We start from the raw sequence: 19,768 nt of genomic DNA, 5'->3' as shown, positions 1-19,768 counted from the left end.
AAAAGATTCGTATATTTAGATTCATTGTGAAAATCGAAACCCAGTAAGTTAGGGCACGATCTTCTCGAATCTAAACACGAAGTGCCGTTTTTTAAAACAAATTTTGTTATATTGAATGAAATAAAAACACGAAGTCGTAGTAAAAATGTGAAAGCAAATTACATTATTATGCATGGCAAAACTATGATGAATACAAAAGTATAAAAATAATACGGGCAATAATAATAAAATAAAACAAAGAAAAAGAACAAATCGATAACATGCGAAATAATAAACAGTAACATGTAAATAAAATGCGCAAATGCGTACAAATATTATATAAATAAATAATATATACATATAAAAAATAGGCATGTGAGATATATAAAAAATAAAATAAGATAAATATATATATGTATAGATATAAAAGAAACCGTATATATAAAAAAAACATCTAAATATGTATACGTATATTCGTGAGGAAAAATGGAAAGTATATAGATATACATATATGAAAGAAAAAGTATTTATGTATATATTAAATAAGTTAGAAACAAATACATATACATATATATATATACATATATAAGCAAATATATAATAATAATATTAATATAATAAGACACATATTTAAAATTACACAAGTAAATATAAATGAAAATATATAATGAGAATAATAAAGATATATATATAACAATAATAATGATGATAATAATAATAATAACATAAAATTGTTAAAATATGGGCTAAATCGAAATAAAACAAAAGAAACTGGGCGAATTCAAAATAAAAGGGACTAAATTAAAGAGCGCGCCAAAAACGAAGGGATCAAATAGGAAAATAACCCAGCCGCCTCAAAACGCAGCGCAGCAGTGGGCCAAATTGAGAGAAAAACAAAACTTTGTGGCCAAATTACAAAAGTGCAGAAAACTTCCCTGCAAGTACCACAAAATCGGAGGGACCCATTGCGCAAATAACCCAAAAGTCAGAAACACGCGGATCCTCCCCTTGGGTCGGGTCACCGCGTGGGTCAGAGACCAAAACGACGCCGTTTTTGGTCTCTGAACCTTAAGCCCAAACGGCGCCGTTTTGAAAACCTTATTTAAGACAATTTTTTTTAAAAACTCATTCTTTCATTGTTTAGAAAAAAAAACTTCAGAGAAAAAAGGAAACCCCCAGCCCGCCTTTTCCTTTGGCTAAACGGGCCACCCATGACCCCGCCACATGCGGTGGTCGGAGGTTCTAAACGGTCGGTTTTTAACCCCGTTTCAGGGACCAACTAAGGATCGGGCTTTAGACTCGTAGGGCCGAGGAGCGAACCCCCAAACGTCGCCCTCGGGGTCCGATCTCGAAGACCCGAAGACGGACTCCGGCGACAACGCAAGCGAAGTGACTCAGGTACCGTTTCGTTTCCTTTTTCTGTTTCTTTGTTTGTAGATGTAGAGAGAAGAAAAAGAAAAATAAACAAATCCGGAACAGGAGAATCGCAAATCACCTTCAAAATTTTTTTGTTTTTTTGATTTCTGAAAGTGTCTTTTTTTTGAAGAGGGGAAAACCGCCCCCTTTTTACAATGGTCTTTGAATCCGTTTTTTGAACCAAAAATAATACCCCCCCTTTTGCTTGTTGCTGTTGTTCTCTTTATTATTTGCAGGTGAAGCAGGTGGGTAAAGACGTGATGGAGGCATGGAAGGGACGGTGGCAGGTGCGCCATTTGCGCTGACGGCGGCCGAAGTCAGAAGACCCTAGGTGCGGCGCACCTAGGGTTTGTTTTTGCTGTTCATTTTTCTGATTTTGTTGGGCTAGGGTTGTTAGGTTATTTGGGTGTTGGGTCTGTTGGGTTTTAGGTTTGTTGTAATGGGTAAATTTGGGTAGATTGGGCTGAAATGGGTTAGGTCAAAATGGGCCTGTACAGCTGCCCCTCTTTGCTCGTTGTCGTGTAACGATAATAGAGCAAAGACTAAGAAAGGCCCATTTTGCCCGATCTCGCCATATCTTGGCTTCTTCTGGCGCTTCCCTTCAAGTAGCTTTATTCCAATCCACTGTGTCTTGTCGCTTCAATCCACTCCACTGCAGTTCAGGGAGATCTGACTTGTAGCTTCAATCTTTCTTCGCAAGAATTTCAAGGGGACAAGATTCGTGGTTTGGTTCATTATTATTAATCTGCTCCACTACTGCTTAAGAGGACAGCATCTGCAATCTTCAATCTATTCCACTGCCAACCAGGAAGATAGAATTACTGGCTTCAATCTGCTCCACTGTAACTTCAGGGGGACAAGATCTGTAATTTCCAATCTATTCCACTACAGGTCAGGGATATAGGACTTGTGGTTTGAATCCACTTCCTTACACTTGAAGATAAGATTTGCTGTCTTTGATCTGCTTCGCTACGGCTTAGGGAGACAAAATCTGTAACCTTTAACCAGCTCCAATGCAACCGATGGAGGCAAGGCTTTGTTTTTGATCTGTTTTGCTGTTAATGCAGGAAGGCAAGATCTGCTTCTTTAACTAGCTCCACTGCAATCGATGGATGCAAGGCTTTGTTTTCGATCTGCTTCGCTGTTAATGTAGGAAGGCAAGATCTGCTTCTTTAACCAGCTCCACTACAACCGAGAGAGGCAAGGTTTGTGTCTTCGACCTGCTTCACTGTCAATGCAGGAAGGCAAGATCTTTTGTCTTCAACCAGCTCTATCACAACCGAAAGAGGCAAGGTTTGTGTCTTCGATCTGCTTCGCTGTTAATGCAGAAAAGCAAGATCTTTTGTCTTCAACCAGCTCCATCACAACCGAAAGAGGCAAGGTTTGTGTCTTCGATCTGCTTCGCTGTCAATGTAGGAAGGCAAGATCTTTTGTCTTCAACCAGCTCTATCACAGCCGAAAGAGGCAAGGTTTGTGTCTTCGATCTGCTTCGCTGTCAATGCAGAAAAGCAAGATCTTTTGTCTTCAACCAGCTCCATCACAACCGAAAGAGGCAAGGTTTGTGTCTTCGATCTGCTTCGCTGTCAATGTAGGAAGGCAAGATCTTTTGTCTTCAACCAGCTCTATCACAACCGAAAGAGGCAAGGTTTGTGTCTTCGATCTGCTTCGCTGTCAATGCAGAAAAGCAAGATCTTTTCTTTAACCAGCTCCACTACAACCGAGAGAGGCAAGGTTTGTGTCTTCGACCTGCTTCACTATCAATGCAGGAAGGCAAGATCTGTAACTTCATTGATCTGTCCCTTGGGGAACATGACCTGTATGTTCTATTTTATGAACCTAATTGTGCCTAGTGATTAGGATGACATAATCAGAATGAATCAAATGCTCATAACTAGATATGTATGAATGACATTTGAATGAATGCAAAATGTCATGAAGATGATTCCTTAATGCTTAGGTTAACATCACGTAAAAACTTATTAAGGTTTTATCACTGACGTACTACAACGCCTTTTTGCTCGTCTGGTATATCCAAAGAAACACTTAATCTGGTTGCCCCCCACTGTAAACCTTAAAGTTTAATCTATTAGGGCACAAAATTTGTACCATCATTCTCCCACTACAATCCAAGGGTAGAAATATGGTTTTTCCTCAATCCTCTTTTATCACAATTCAAGGATATAGGATCTTAATCTTTCTGGTCCCCTTACACCATTTCCAAGGTGTCGTTTCAAAGACTCATACACAAATGAAGGCTCTCTTCTCCGAGGTAACCTCTTCCTATTGCCTAGTGATTATTGCTTGCTTGTTTATTTAAGCTTTTTCATTGACACGACATCTTGTCATTTTGTTCAATCAATGCATTTGTCAACAAAATCCAAAGAGAAAGTCCAAACTTAGACTCTTCCTTCTCAAATTTCCAACCTTCAAATTTGGCATGTTCTAAACAATAGTCCTGTTTCAGGTTCCTGTATTATTTAGAAACTTTTCAGAGTAATATGCAAAACTTCCTTTGTGAAAGTTTTATTAGTCCATTAATCATTATTCCAATGGTTGCAAAAAAGGTCATAACAATGGATAAGAATAAAGTTGGTTCTGAGCATAGCTCGAAAGAACAAATTATAGAAAATAGTGAAGAAGGACAACAAAAGAATTAATTGGGAATGTATATCTTGGAAAGAAAGAAAAAGTATTCCAAGAACAACAAATAACATGAGAATTGGGTGCCCCAGATATCACAGCTTGGACTTCTTTATACAAACTTTCTGAAGACCCTTTTGAGTTGGACATGTGTTTAGGAGATCTACAATGCTCTGTCGATGCCCCCAAGATGTCGCCTATCCTTTCCTGTTGATTCAGGCATGGCAAGATCAACACATGCCTCAATATGAACAAAACTTGAGCAGCTTATATCACCTCATGCCCCATTTTGATCAGTATTTGAGCCGCCCCTTTCGGGTTTTCAACTCAAATCCCCTTTGGCCTAAGGTGCCCTTTGCGGGTTTTCCCCTTAGCCTCTCCATTTCTACTTTTTCATTTTTCATTTTTTCATCATCTTCTTCTTCTTCTTCTTTTTTTTTGAATCAAAGTGCCCTTTTGCAGGTTTTCCTTGGTCCTTCCTTCTTCTTTAAACGAAGTGTTTCTAGACTGGATCCGAGTTTATAGGATTAGCAATGTCACTCAGGATCAGTGCTCTTCTAAAAATGGTCTTCTTTACAACATAGGGACTTTCCTAGTTTGGCATTCATTTCCCTTTAGAATCCTTTCGTTAAGGAAGAATCTTTTTCAACATCCAGCCCTCTTGTGGAATTCTCTGAGACGAGCATGTTTATTATGAGCTCATATTATTTATTTATGGTACATCTGACCCTGATGAATAGCTTTTAACCCTTTTCCTAGGGCCAACTGATCACATTGCGATTGGATCCCTTCAACAAGCAATGAGGGGATTCTAATAGGTAGAACTACCTCAATCCTGTAAACCAAAAAGAGAAGTGTTGCCCCAGTACCGATGTTCGACAAACAATGAGGGTAAATGGTAATTTCTCACGTCAATCCTCGTAAGTCTCAGTCATTTTCCTTCAATTTTTGATGTTCAACTTTAGGAACTTCAGTGACGAATCGTGGTGTCCACTTCTGAGCTAATTTGAGACTTCAGCTATCGTGCTATTGTTTAACCTCAATGCATTCTCCAATACTCTCTTCTCTAAAATTCTGTATCGGTATACGATGACTTTAGCTCATGAAGTAGCCTCTCAAAATGAAACAATGCCCATTAGAAGTCTTCGATAATGGTGATGTCCATGCCCCATTGTGCTCAAAATTTGAGTCGTCCTTTTTTCGGGTTTTCAACTCAGATTCACCTTTGGTCAAAGCGCCCTTTGTGGGTTTTCGCCTTGGCCTCTCCTTTTTTCTTTTTCCTATTTTGACTTTGATTTTTTTGATTTTTTGATTTTTTGAATTCATGAGATTAGGCAAGTTCTGGTCATGCTTTTCGACCAGAATCAATGTTATTCTAAAGTCTTCCACATAAGATCTTCCACTTTCATCTTGTATGTGAGAAACCTTCTTTGGTACCAGATTTCTTTCATAGAGCCCTTTTGGGACGCAACTATGACAGAAAAATTTGGATCTCTATCTTTAATCAGGATAAAATCCAACAACATCTTGAAGGGATGGAAACTCAACTTCAAATGGGTAAAGCTATGCTGACTCAACGAGAGAGGCATTGCCCCGGCAAAGAATTGCATCGTTCGCACTGTAAATTTTTGACATCGTGCTGTTGTGCAGGTTTTATTATCAAGCTCACAATTTCTAATGATTCACTGAGAGGTAGGATCTGTTTATCCTTTTGTTCTACCATCCTCAACAAGTTTGGAGATAAGCTACGCTCTGTGTCAACTTCAAAGTCGTGAGATCCCTCTAAACACATGTCTCGCTCAAAAGGAGATTCTAAGTCTGTAGCAGCGTCATTCATGTCGTTGATATCCAGAGACCTGTTGTAGGTACAAAATAATATATAAAGAATGTATGAATTTAAGAATAATTATCTGCACGGTATGATTATGAATGAATGAAAGAATGATTTGGATGGAAGAATAAAAGAATAATCAATGAAAAATATTAGTTCAAAAGATCGCAAAGATGCATTCCATTAAAATAATGACGTTCAGACATAAGCCTTTTTCACGAAAGACTTCTTGTTGCTCTAGGCTGAAAGCAACAAGTGTGTTTTGAATATTACTCTGAGTAAGCTCTAAATACTACAAAGGTTTCTTTAGAACACTCCCAGGTTTATAAGGGCGAACACCTAATAAGATCCCTTTTCAATTATGCCTTCATATATGGTATTGATGTGAAAACTTCCCAACACTTTCTCATATATTGCGTTCACCCCATTTGTTAATCATGATTGGGTGGCGAATTTTCTGCATTAGATGAGTCACCAAACTTGACGACACCCATGTTGATGAGCTTTTCAACCAGTTTCTTGAAGGCTATGCAGTTCTCTATGGAATGCCCCGTATTTCCCGCATGATACTCGCATTGTGCATTCGCATCGTGCCATTTGGGGTTCGGAGGCTGTGGAGGTTTCGTGTAGAGAGGGGCGACAATACGTGCGTTGAATAAGCTTTGATACAACTCCTTATATGACATCGAAATTGGCGTGAATTGAAGGTTCTCAGTGCCTTGCTTCACATACGATTCTTGTCTAGATGAACCTTGCTGACTAGTAATCACCTTTCTTGGCTGTGTAATCGGTTTGTTGTAGGTGTTCACATTGCTCACCTCATTTTCCTTCTTCTTTAAGTCTGACCTCCTATTATTTTCTCCAGCATCAATCTTTCCACTTCTCACGGCACTTTCAATCATTTCACCGCTCATGACTATGTCTGAAAAACTCTTCGAAGCACTTCCTAACATATGGGTGATGAACGGGGCCTTCAATGTGTTGATGAAGAGCATCGTCATTTCTTTCTCTAGGAGTGGCGGCTGAACTTGGATAGCGACCTCCCTCCACCTTTGCGCGTATTGCCTAAAACTTTCATTAGGCTTTTTCTCCATATTTTGAAGGGTAATTCTGTCAAGGACCATATCAGCTACATGACTGTATTGTTTCATAAAGGCTTGTGCTAAATCCCTCCAAGAACTAATCTGGATACGCGTCAATTGATTGTACCACTTAGACGCTGCCCCTGTGAGGCTATCTTGAAAGCAGTGTATGAGCAGTTGGTCGTTGTTGACGTATCCGGCCATACGCCTACAGAACATAGTAATATGAGCTTCTGGGCAGCTGGTCCCATTATATTTCTCGAATTCCGGCATTTTAAATTTGTAAGGAAGCACCAAATCCGGAACTAAACTCAGATCTTTCGCATCTATTCCACGATAGCCGTCGATACTTTCTATCGCCCTAAACTTCTCTTCAATCCATTTCCATTTCTCCTCAAACTGCTTTGGTAACTCCTCCTTCATCTTGTCTTTCTCCGCTACTTCATCGAAGTCCGGGACAACCAGATTATCGTCAGGACTAGAACCAGATCTGACCTGAAGGTTCTTCGGCATTGAAGCGTCACCTTGAAAGTGTTGAGGCCTAATTGAAACAGAAGATCTTCGTAGATGTGGTTCAATCTGAATTTGCGCTTGCGGAGGCGTGTATCCTGGAGAAAAAAGTGGCTCATCATTGTTTCCTTCTTCATCGCAAACCACAGGATTTTTCCCTTTATCCACTCCCTTGGTTATTAATTGCGTCAATTTAGTCATTAGTTCATCCTGAGACTCCTTCATCTTTTGTGCCATGTCTTTCTGGATCTTTTCCACATGTTCTTTCATTTGCACCTGTAACTGGTCTTGCATCTCTTTTTGCGTTTGCTCCAGTTTCTCTAATCTTTGATCCATTTCTTTGGCTTTGCGACGAGTACCGTAAGGATGTTTGGTTGATTGGTTTTCCAGATTAGCTGAAATAATTTTACATAATTAGGGTCACTTCGTGAAAATCTAATGCATATGATGCAATGTAATGCAAATGCATGAAATGAATGCCTAAAGAGACGTTGATTCTGATTCAATTACATTTAGGAAACTTTTCTAGAAAGCAAATTCCCTTACATAAAACGGATACATGTACGACCTTACCCTCATATTCCAAGAAACAACATCGATTTTTTTCATCCGCATGTTTGAGGTAATCTCACCAATAGATGCCATTGCTAGCTCATTTTCTTGATCTTGGTCGCGATCCATCATCTGCCCATCTTCATAAGGCTCGTCAGCTTGTTGAAGGCTTTTGGACAATCGTCTCGAATCCCCAGGCCACCAAGCAAGGTCACGAACTCTTCCATTGCCATTCTTGTGTTTCTCAGAATATGTTTGGGAAGTCGTATTGTTTTCCACTTTATCAAGGAATGCGTATTCCATGACAAGCTTTCTAATTTAGTAATTGGATTTGAACCCATATCTCTTTCCTAAAATGCAAATGCAATGCAATCATAATCAAAACAAAACAAGATCGGTTAGTAAAAAAAAAGAAGCAAACAAGGAAAACAAAAAGTACCTAATCAGGTAGATACTAGGGGTTTGGAGTGGCTCTACCTAGGTTAAGTTCCTAAGTCTACTATATGAGGGTTGGTTCTAAAGTAAGGGTACCCGAACTAGCAGATTCCTCGATCCTCACCCATTATAGGCTCATACGGACTGAGTTCAGTTCAGGGGAATACATTTCCCTATGGCCATGCGGAGATGAAAATCTCACGAAGACATAGGTACGGATGTATCCCGAAAGCGATTCACTATCCCATGCGGAGGTGAAAACCTCACGAAGGCGTAGCTTCTCACTCCCACTTAAAAAGGGTGTGACCAACGGTCATGCAATGCAATGTGCAAAAATAGATCTGAACTTAAACACAGCAATTATGAATCACAATGACGAAGATCATAATAAAGATAAATAAAAATACAATGAAAGGATCGTATATTTAAACTAAGTTTTTGATTTTTGACAAAAGACAAAAAAAATAATCAACTCATGGCTTGACTCTCTTATTTAAAGTCCCCAGTGGAGTCGCCAAGCTGTTGACACCATTTTTTTGATGAAAACGGGGTCGACTTGGATTTTGAAAATGAAAACGGGAGTCGCCACCAATCTTTTATTAAGATGTGATTGGATCACCTTGAAAAGTAGTTGCTTTTAATAAACGAGTGGATTTTGCTAAAACAACTGTTTTGGTCCACGAAATTTAAAAAAACGGGTTCGGGAGTCGGTTGCGTACGAGGAAGGATTAGCACCCTCGTAACGCCCAAAATTGGTACCTAGTTGACTACTTAATGTCTTAATGTCGAAAATCGAGAACTTTGAAGAATCTAAAAATACGATCCTTGTATTAAAATGAAAATTTTTGGGAAAAAGGGACACGTTCCACGTTAATCGAGAAAGAAAGCATCACATCCAGTAAGTTAGGACACAACGTCTTGAATTCCTGATACGCGGATGAATGGAAAAATTTACTTATTTAAAAGATGTTTAATTATCTCGGGTTTAAAAAAGGGACCATGCCCAGTAAGTTAGGACACGATCTTTTTTTTTTTAAATTCCCGAGATTGTTTAAAAACTTGAGTTTGAAAAGATTCGTATATTTAGATTCATTGTGAAAATCGAAACCCAGTAAGTTAGGGCACGATCTTCTCGAATCTAAACACGAAGTGCCGTTTTTTAAAACAAATTTTGTTATATTGAATGAAATAAAAACACGAAGTCGTAGTAAAAATGTGAAAGCAAATTACATTATTATGCATGGCAAAACTATGATGAATACAAAAGTATAAAAATAATACGGGCAATAATAATAAAATAAAACAAAGAAAAAGAACAAATCGATAACATGCGAAATAATAAACCGTAACATGTAAATAAAATGCGCAAATGCGTACAAATATTATATAAATAAATAATATATACATATAAAAAATAGGCATGTGAGATATATAAAAATAAAATAAGATAAATATATATATGTATAGATATAAAAGAAACCGTATATATAAAAAAAACATCTAAATATGTATACGTATATTCGTGAGGAAAAATGGAAAGTATATAGATATACATATATGAAAGAAAAAGTATTTATGTATATATTAAATAAGTTAGAAACAAATACATATACATATATATATACATATATAAGCAAATATATAATAATAATATTAATATAATAAGACACATATTTAAAATTACACAAGTAAATATAAATGAAAATATATAATGAGAATAATAAAGATATATATATAACAATAATAATGATAATAATAATAATAATAACATAAAATTGTTAAAATATGGGCTAAATCGAAATAAAACAAAAGAAACTGGGCGAATTCAAAATAAAAGGGACTAAATTAAAGAGCGCGCCAAAAACGAAGGGATCAAATAGGAAAATAACCCAGCCGCCTCAAAACGCAGCGCAGCAGTGGGCCAAATTGAGAGAAAAACAAAACTTTGTGGCCAAATTACAAAAGTGCAGAAAACTTCCCTGCAAGTACCACAAAATCGGAGGGACCCATTGCGCAAATAACCCAAAAGTCAGAAACACGCGGATCCTCCCCTTGGGTCGGGTCACCGCGTGGGTCAGAGACCAAAACGACGCCGTTTTTGGTCTCTGAACCCTAAGCCCAAACGGCGCCGTTTTGAAAACCTTATTTAAGACAATTTTTTTAAAAACTCATTCTTTCATTGTTTAGAAAAAAAAAACTTCAGAGAAAAAAGGAAACCCTCAGCCCGCCTTTTCCTTTGGCTAAACGGGCCACCCATGACCCCGCCACATGCGGTGGTCGGAGGTTCTAAACGGTCGGTTTTTAACCCCGTTTCAGGGACCAACTAAGGATCGGGCTTTAGACTCGTAGGGCCGAGGAGCGAACCCCCCAAACGTCGCCCTCGGGGTCCGATCTCGAAGACCCGAAGACGGACTCCGGCGACAACGCAAGCGAAGTGACTCAGGTACCGTTTCGTTTCCTTTTTCTGTTTCTTTGTTTGTAGATGTAGAGAGAAGAAAAAGAAAAATAAACAAATCCGGAACAGGAGAATCGCAAATCACCTTCAAAATTTTTTGTTTTTTTGATTTCTGAAAGTGTTTTTTTTTTGAAGAGGGGAAAACCGCCCCCTTTTTACAATGGTCTTTGAATCCGTTTTTTGAACCAAAAATAATACCCCCCTTTTGCTTGTTGCTATTGTTCTCTTTATTATTTGCAGGTGAAGCAGGTGGGTAAAGACGTGATGGAGGCATGGAAGGGACGGTGGCAGGTGCGCCATTTGCGCTGACGGCGGCCGAAGTCAGAAGACCCTAGGTGCGGCGCACCTAGGGTTTGTTTTTGCTGTTCATTTTTCTGATTTTGTTGGGCTAGGGTTGTTAGGTTATTTGGGTGTTGGGTCTGTTGGGTTTTAGGTTTGTTGTAATGGGTAAATTTGGGTAGATTGGGCTGAAATGGGTTAGGTCAAAATGGGCCTGTACAGATTCCATATCAGATAAAAACATTCACAAAGGAATTTCATCAATAAAAATGCACCAAGGGACCCTTTCTCTTCACTTCTTCACAAGAGTCACCATTGGTATCGTTTGCATTTACATTTACATTGATTTCATTGTTAATGGGGCTGGTGACAATCACAATCTAGGCAATAACTGTGATGCCATCATCTAATGCTGCTTTTTGTATGGACTTCGGCTACGTGTTTGAAGTAACATAGGGAGTAAAGGTGCTCATGGGCAGGGCCGGGTTCGGGCCGGGCCCATAAAAAATTTTGGCCCCGGCCTGGCCCGGCCTGAAATATGGGCTTAAGATTTTGTCCAGGCCCGGTCCGGGAAAAAATCATAAGTTCGGGTCCGGCCCAGCCCGGCCCATTTTTATTTTAAAATTTTTAAAAAATTAAAAAAAGTATTTTAAAATTAAAAAATTTTAAAAATATATTTTAAAAATATTTTAAAATTAAAAAAGTATGTAAAAAATATTTTAAAATTTTAAAAAATAAATATATTTATTATATTGGGCTGGGCCGGGTCGGGCCCGAGCCAAAAAAGTGGTGCCCGAAGCCCGGCCGGGCCTCGTTTTTTACCCAAGCCCATATTTTGGACCTATATTTTTACCCAAACCCTCCTATATTTCGGGCGGGCCGTCGGGCCGGGCGGCCATGAGCCCCTCTAATTTAGATATAAAATAAGTAAAAGGACTTTTCTTAAAAAAAAATAAAAAAAAGTGAATGGACCACCCCTTTTGCATATAAAAGAATTGGTAAAAAGGTGCTTTGGGAGAAGTGAAAATAATAGACCACAAAGTAACAAATCAATCTCAAAAGTTTAAAATCTAAAGTTTTATGGTGATGTTTGTATTAAGAGTGAATTTATATTTTGATTGATTTATTTAAAAATATTTAAATTAAAAAGTAAATCAATTTTTTTTATTAAATTTTTTTTCTACTGTTAAAAACTAGTATGATTGACGAAAAAAAAGCGGTGACTTATAGCAAGCCACATGTATCTAATGTTTATGCATAAGGGTCAATTTTTAATAGTAAAAATTGATTGAAGTTTTTAACAGAATAATTAAATTACTTTTTGATCTAACATGTAGGGACTAATTTGTCTATTTTTTAGTAGAGGGGACAAAATGCAATCTGACTCCTTGTATAGGGGCCTCCATGGTGCTTTTACCATCTTTGTTCTCTTCATAAATTTGAAATTTAATCTTTGTGCTTTTGTTTTTAGGAATTTAATCTATTTACTTTTTAGATTTCAAAATTCAAGTTATCGTTAAATGATATTGGTAGTTATGTAACTGAAAAATAATGTCGTAATGAAATTGAATTTAATAAAATATTTTTACAATATTAACAAATTGACTTAAAATTTAAAATCTAAAAAATAAAAGGACTAAATTTATAGAAATAACATTACAATGATTAAATTTTAAATTAACGAAAAAATACAAGGACTTGTACCATCTCAAAATTGTACTGTGACTCAAATATGAAATATGTTGGGCTCTCTCGCAGGCCATTTCTTTTTCCAAATAGTCAATTTCTTTGATACTAGTTTTGAGTTTTGACCCTTATCGAACACTGCCCTAGTATTTTCTATTACCAAAAATGAAAGATTGAAGTGGGAGTCGATTTCATGTCGTTAAAGTGCTCAGAAATTTGAAAATGAAAACAAATAAAAATTTCAGAAATTTCAGAATATAATATTTTTTACTATTTAAGTAATTTTTGAAAACATATTTCTAAAATAAAAATATTTATATTTTCTTAATTTTTTTAGAAACAACAGGTATAAATATTACATTTTTAAATAATCTTTAGATTATTATTTAGTGTATTTATCGTGTGTTTGTCAATGTCAACATTTTAATTTTGTTAAAAAAATAGGTGATCCATTAAACTTAAATAAAAAATTGGAGACGATCGTGGTTGTTAAAAAATTGAACATACTCATCTAAGTCCTCTAAATATATGATAGCATGTTCATTGCCCTGACTTGTTAGGACAAAAAACCTGGTACTATATCATTATATGGCATCTTTTTTTCAGGTTGGAAGGTATCCTTTGATTGCATAGCATTCTAAAACCTTCTCTATTTTGTTTAAACCACTTCTTGTTATGAACAACATTGTTCCCCCAGTCTAATAATGTCTCTCCCCACTATGTAGCATTTTGCTAATGCTCTGAGAAAGCTGCGAAGAGCTGGCAAAATTGGTGAGTTTGTGAGCTTCTTCCAAGAATCACGATCTATTGCCATGCATGCATCTTTTCCACACTCACATTCATACTCCATTCTCACTCACATCCCACTCTGCATTCTATTCTACTTGGCATTCTATTCTTCACCTTCACCATGGTTCATGAATACGAATTGATTGTTAGAGCTAATCTTCCTCCTAATTTCGAATCGGTAGGACCGGCAGAAGAGTGGGGGCAAATAGGAGCAATGGTTCAGGTAAAAATATTACATATAGAGATAAGTTTATTAGTTTTTTTTTTAAATTAAAATGTTTAATATATTTTACATGCAGGTTGTTGCAACAGTCATAACATTTCAGTGGTTGATGCCTTTTGTGCTTATGGCCGACCATGGAGGACTTATAGATGTAGTTGTGGTTCACAAATGGATTTCAAAGTTCGTAGCCTTCCCTCTAATAGTAGGTTATGTTTCCAGCATCTCAATGAAAAACTGGAAAAATTTTTAACAACCTATTATAGAGGGAAGGCTACGAACTTTGAAATTCATTTGTGAACCACAACTACATCTATAAGTCCTCCATGGTCGGCCATAAGCACAAAAGGCATCAACCACTGGAATGTTATGACTGTTGCATACAACCTGCATGTAAAATATATTAAACATTTTAACTTTTTAAAAAAAAAAAACACTAATAAACTTATCTCTATATATAATATTTTTACCTGAACTATTGCTCCTATTTGCCCCCACTCTTCTGTCGGTCCTACCGATTCCAAATTAGGAGGAAGATCAGCTCTAACAGGCAATTCGTATTCATGAACCATGGTGAAGGTGAAGAGTAGAATGCCAAGTAGAGTAGAATGCAGAGTGGGATGTGAGTGAGAATGGAGTGGAATGTGAGTGGAAAAGATGCATGCATGGCAATATATATAATGCTGCAACACATAGTGGTGTACGTCTTCTCCCTTACATACCAGTAGCTTTCTTTGGCTGGCTTATTGATTGAGCGGGAGTAGAGGTTAATAACAAAGCTTTCCACTTTCTTTCTATGTTTATATTTATTTTAAAATTTCATTATCTCCTTCTATTTTCATGTGTTGTTTGGGCAGAGAGTTTGATGGAGAAGTTTGTTTGTGCAGAGAGTTAGATGGAGAAATTTATTTGTGCAGAGAGTTTGATGGAGAATGGTCAATTTGATAAGCTGAAGGCGAAAGGAAGAGAGAAGATAATGGCAGGGCTTTATAGGGACTAAATTCCAAAATTGGAAAGAGTACAGGGACTGATGGCATATTTTAACTTAAACAAAAACTTAGTTCTTGCAAAACAATGAATTGCAGAATTACCATATTTTCTCTTAGCTCTCTCCGATTAAGTGTACATTAAAATATGCTAAGATACAACATATCTATATATGTAAATGAAAATTTGAACAAGCAAATTGTAAAATCCTCCATTTGAAGTAAACTAATTACTGCTTCTCCTATGCCTAGTCCTTGTACAAGCACAACTGAAAGGATGAAAGGAGTGAGTAGGTGATGATTTATGTGGTAGTGATGGCATATCATCCAAATCGATGTCCGAAAACGAAGAGTATTCAGCAAAAACCTTGTTATGATCTGTTTTGCAATAATTAGAAGCCCATTTGATAACATAACCTGCCACCTTACATGGTAACTTGGCACAACACCACACAACTGAAAGAGGGCAAAATATGCAGAAAAAACAAGCACTGCAACAAAACTCTACTAAACTCTCACTGCACTTAGACTTGGATGAAACCTGAAGAGAAGAAGAAGAAGACGAAGAAAAACTTGCCTTTTTCATGGCGATTATGTTGTTTTCTGCAATCAAGGTACTTTTCTTTGTTCCCAAGGAAAAAAAAAACTTGTTTTCCATTTTCCTGCTGCTGATTATAAGCATCTAATGCCAAAGTTGAAGCTTCAACTTCAAGTTATTTATCCATGGCTGAAAAAACAACCAAATGGTGAAGCAATGAATCTTACCTTTGCATGGATGATGAACAACAACCAGTTCTGAGAAAAGATGGAAACTAGATATGTGACAGCAGTTTTCTCTTTTTGGCTGTGGGAATTGATGGAATATCTTAGTTTGGAGATATTGCAGAGTCTTTTTTTTACTCATTTGGTTCGGGTAATCGTCTTTAAAATGTGACATAGTATAATGCAATGCTAGAGGATGTGGATGGCAGAAGATTGGAGCACATATTAATCTAGGATCTTATTATATAGTTGAGATTCCATGTGCTGTTTTGTTATCTTTTGTACTCAATGTTGGTGGAAAGGTAAAAACTCATCTTGTTTTGTTTTGTTGTTTGCAAATGATATGGCTGGGAAGTATATGTGCACTTGCTGTCCATTGGAGAGAATTCTAAGGAAGGTTTTTGGGTATGCATGCAAGTGGTCCGTCTTGAAAGGTGTTACTCACTTTATAAATGGTAATTTAGTCATTTTCAAAATAATCTGGTAGGCTACTCTTATATTATTTCAAAGTATATCAATTTTCTTATTTATTTTAAATAGACAAATCACTTTGACCTTATAATGTAACAACATAATTAAGGAATTTAACCAAAAGGAGTTTCTTTACGTAAAGGCTCTATTCTAAAATTAGACCTCAAATTATACTTTTTTACACGTAAGTAATTAAAATTATCTTTTTGTTAAATTAAAAATATGATATCCGATGAGAACATGCCTCATGTCATGTTTAGTATAAGTTGGTAAATGCTCCATTTTGAAACTTACTTGATGATGTCAACAAAAACCACAATTATCGTAAATATATTATTAATTTATTTTCTTGAAGTATGGCTCTGGACCATACGAATCCTTAAATTACTTCAACACCCTCAATCCCTCAAAGCCAAGAAGTCCAACAAAAATATCCTTAAAATAAGAAAAAATGAACACACTTGGCTATTAAATGGGAACCCCAATCCCAAGATCCCATCATCTTCTTCGTCAAGCCTCGAAAGAAGATGGAGAGAGAAGACAAGAAGTCTCTAACTTCAGCTTTGATTCAGATAACGCCAGAAAACGATGATTTCACTCTACATCAAGCAGTGAGCAGCAATGGAATTAATGAAGTTAGAAGAAAGAAAATATGGGACGAAGTGAAGAAACAAGTATGGCTGGCAGGTCCTCTTATAGGGGTGAGCCTATTCCAGTACTGTATACAGATGGTATCAGTGATGTTGGTTGGACATGCTGGGGAGCTAGCTCTCGCTGGTGCTTCAATGGGTACTTCCTTTGCTTCTGTTACAGGTTTCAGTTTGCTGGTAAGTCGGTCACTCATTATACATACTTTGTTTTAAAAGTTTTTAGAGGACCTTTTTATTGGATTCTGCAACATGGGGTTCGTCTTCTTCTTTAGTATTGATAGTGTTTTGTTTGAGATGGTTGATAGAAAATTTGTGTGGTGTTCATGGTCGAAACGTCTACATCAATGTCTGTGTCTTTATGTGTGTACACCTCTTCTTTGGTTGGCAGCTTAGTGCATGCCCTTGACTTTCTGGTCTAAAAATCTTTCCTTTTATTTTTTTTGGTTTTTGGTTTTTGTCGATATTACATTAATACGGCTGCATGATAAAAAAATACATAACCAAGATGGGTGACGGTCTTTTGAAAAAAAAAAAAACCCTGAAACGGTGCGTAATACAAAATATAAACAAAATCTTGCTCTCCAATGTATTGTGTAAATATACGTTATGCTTGCAATAGGGGTATTGATAAAAAAAAAAGAGGAAATTATTTGAATTTAAAAAATTCAAAACAATCCAAACCTGCAAATGTTATTTAAAATATCAAAATCTGCAATAACTCAGATGTTGTCAAAGCATGAATGAGCCTAGGCATGACTGTGACTTGAGCAAAATGCCTCGAACCCTTTCAAGCATCACCCATTTGATCAGACACACAGTTGGTGCGTCTAGGCACGTTTTTTGTAAGGCGGTAGGCATTAGAAAAGTCCGTCTGATTGAAATTTCTTTTAATTTTTTTTCGTTGTTTTCATTTGCTATACTTTTACTAGTAAGAAAGGAATCATATCAAACTCTATACTTCTCAACATTTGAACAATATTTAACACCAAACATCGACCACAAGGAAATCATACATATTAACCAATAAAATTAGTTCATTTTTTATAGATAAACTAGACTACACCTTAGAGTTTACCTTATATATTATATATACACATAGACTTGCAAAAACTCATACATACCTATTGGTGCTTTACTTCTTTTGCATAGTTGGGAATGGCAACGGCCCTGGATACCCTTTGCGGACAATCGTATGGGGCAAAACAGTATTCAATGCTGGGCATTCACATGCAAAGGGCAATGCTCATTCTTGTAATCGTCAGCATACCCCTTGCCTTTATATGGATAAACACTACACCCATTCTACTTTTTTTCGGCCAAGATCATGAAATATCCATGGCAGCTGGAGAGTATGCTTGTTTTATGGTTCCCAGTCTATTTGCATATGGTCTCCTTCAATGTCTAGTCAAGTTCTTACAAACTCAAAATATCGTATTCCCAATGATGATATGCTCTGGAATCACAACTTTCCTTCACATTCTCATCTGTTGGGTCATGGTTTTCAAATCTGGGCTTGGGTTTAGAGGAGCAGCCTTGGCCAATTCAATCTCCAACTGGTTCAATGTCTTGTTGTTGGTGCTGTACGTTAAGTTGTCTCCTTCATGTGCTAAGACATGGACAGGATTTTCAAAGGAGGCCTTTCACAATATTTTCACTTTCCTTCGTCTTGCTATTCCATCGGCTATTATGGTCTGGTAATATCTCTTTCCTTCTCTTTACTTTTGAGATTCGAATTCTTTATGAACTAAGCCTTGGGTTAAAAGAAAAAGATCACTTTTTGATTGTGAGCACAGCTTAGAGATGTGGTCCTTTGAAATGATGGTTCTACTATCAGGTCTTCTTCCTAATCCAAAGTTACAAACTTCAGCACTCTCTATTTGGTTAGTTTTTGAGCATAAAATAGCTATTTTTCACTAACAATTTGTAAATGATTAGTGTGTTCCTCATCAATGCAATGGTTAAAACTTATTGAACATTTACATTTCCAGCCTTAACACTGCTGCCACGGTTTGGATGATACCCTTTGGACTCAGTGGTGCAGTAAGGTGAGCCCAGGCATACTGATAACTCAACATTCAGGCACTGAGTTTATCTTTCAATGCTAACTAATGTTCCCTTAAATGACTTTGGACAGCACTCGAGTCTCGAATGAACTAGGAGCAGGGAATCCGGAAGCAGCACGTTTAGCTGTAAATGTTGTCATAGTAATGGCCATCTTCGAGGCCCTTTTGGTGGGATCCATCTTGATGTTGATTCGAAACATTTTGGGCTATGCTTATAGCAATGAAGTCGAAGTGGTTAAATACGTAGCAGCTTTGTTACCATTAGTAGCAACTTCAAACCTTTTAGATTCTCTTCAGTGTGTTCTCTCAGGTTTTCTCCACTTCTAACCGTCACTTGGATATATATTTCTAAAGTTTCAGAGATAGGAATACCAAAGCTAATGATGATTAATTCAGTTGGAGATGACATAGATTTATATGATATTTCAGGCAATGCTAGAGGCTGTGGGTGGCAGAAGATTGGAGCATATATTAATTTGGGATCTTACTATATAGTTGGGATTCCATGTGCTGTTTTGTTAGCTTTTGTACTCAATGTTGGTGGAAAGGTAAAAGTTCATATCATCTTTTGTTTTGTTGCTTGTAAATGCTATGTTGATTTGGGAAATATACGTTTTGGTGATTAGGGGCTATGGCTTGGGATCATCTGTGCACTTGCAGTTCAAGTTACAAGTCTTAGTATTGTTACCATTCGAACAAACTGGGAGCAAGAGGTAAGATATTCAATCTCTCTCAATAGTTTATACTATCTCTTGTAGTTTTCTTATATTTTCATTGTTTTCTTAGGCGAGAAAAGCTACGGAGAGAGTATATGATTATGCAATTTCAGCTGAAATTGTGACATGAAGTTGTTAGGCGACCTTGAGATTTCTAGTTTGAGAAATTAGCACTTCCACGGAAGTTGAGAGACAGGATTGAATTGAATAATAGTGTTTATTATGATAGTAGCAACTCCAGCAAGA

The 19,768-nt window shown here is 36.9% G+C and overlaps 1 protein-coding gene across 1 annotated transcript; it reads left to right on the top strand.

Moving 5' to 3' along the window:
* Positions 1-16,456: 16,456 nt before the first annotated feature.
* Positions 16,457-19,750, top strand: LOC107904669 (protein DETOXIFICATION 16). Its single transcript, XM_016831117.2, has 8 exons — positions 16,457-16,920; positions 17,893-18,437; positions 18,537-18,623; positions 18,732-18,788; positions 18,878-19,116; positions 19,236-19,354; positions 19,433-19,519; positions 19,593-19,750. The coding sequence occupies exons 1-8, from the start codon at positions 16,621-16,623 to the stop codon at positions 19,650-19,652; spliced, it is 1,494 nt and encodes a 497-aa protein (XP_016686606.2). The 5' UTR covers positions 16,457-16,620; the 3' UTR covers positions 19,653-19,750.
* The last annotated feature ends 18 nt before the right edge of the window (positions 19,751-19,768 follow it).

The sequence above is a fragment of the Gossypium hirsutum genome, chromosome D11 (genome assembly GCF_007990345.1).
Source record: "Gossypium hirsutum isolate 1008001.06 chromosome D11, Gossypium_hirsutum_v2.1, whole genome shotgun sequence".
Taxonomy (NCBI): domain Eukaryota; kingdom Viridiplantae; phylum Streptophyta; class Magnoliopsida; order Malvales; family Malvaceae; genus Gossypium; species Gossypium hirsutum.
This window is presented reverse-complemented; position numbering and strand designations above follow the sequence as displayed.

What these genes read in the sequence shown, in the direction of transcription:
- LOC107904669 (XM_016831117.2), top strand. Translation starts at nt 16,621, where the DNA reads ATGGAGAGAGAAGACAAGAAGTCTCTAACTTCAGCTTTGATTCAGATA. An exon ending in TCTTCAGTGTGTTCTCTCAG is followed by an intron (nt 19,117 to 19,235) that starts GTTTTCTCCACT and finishes ATGATATTTCAG; the next exon opens with GCAATGCTAGAGGCTGTGGG. An exon ending in TACTCAATGTTGGTGGAAAG is followed by an intron (nt 19,355 to 19,432) that starts GTAAAAGTTCAT and finishes TTTGGTGATTAG; the next exon opens with GGGCTATGGCTTGGGATCAT.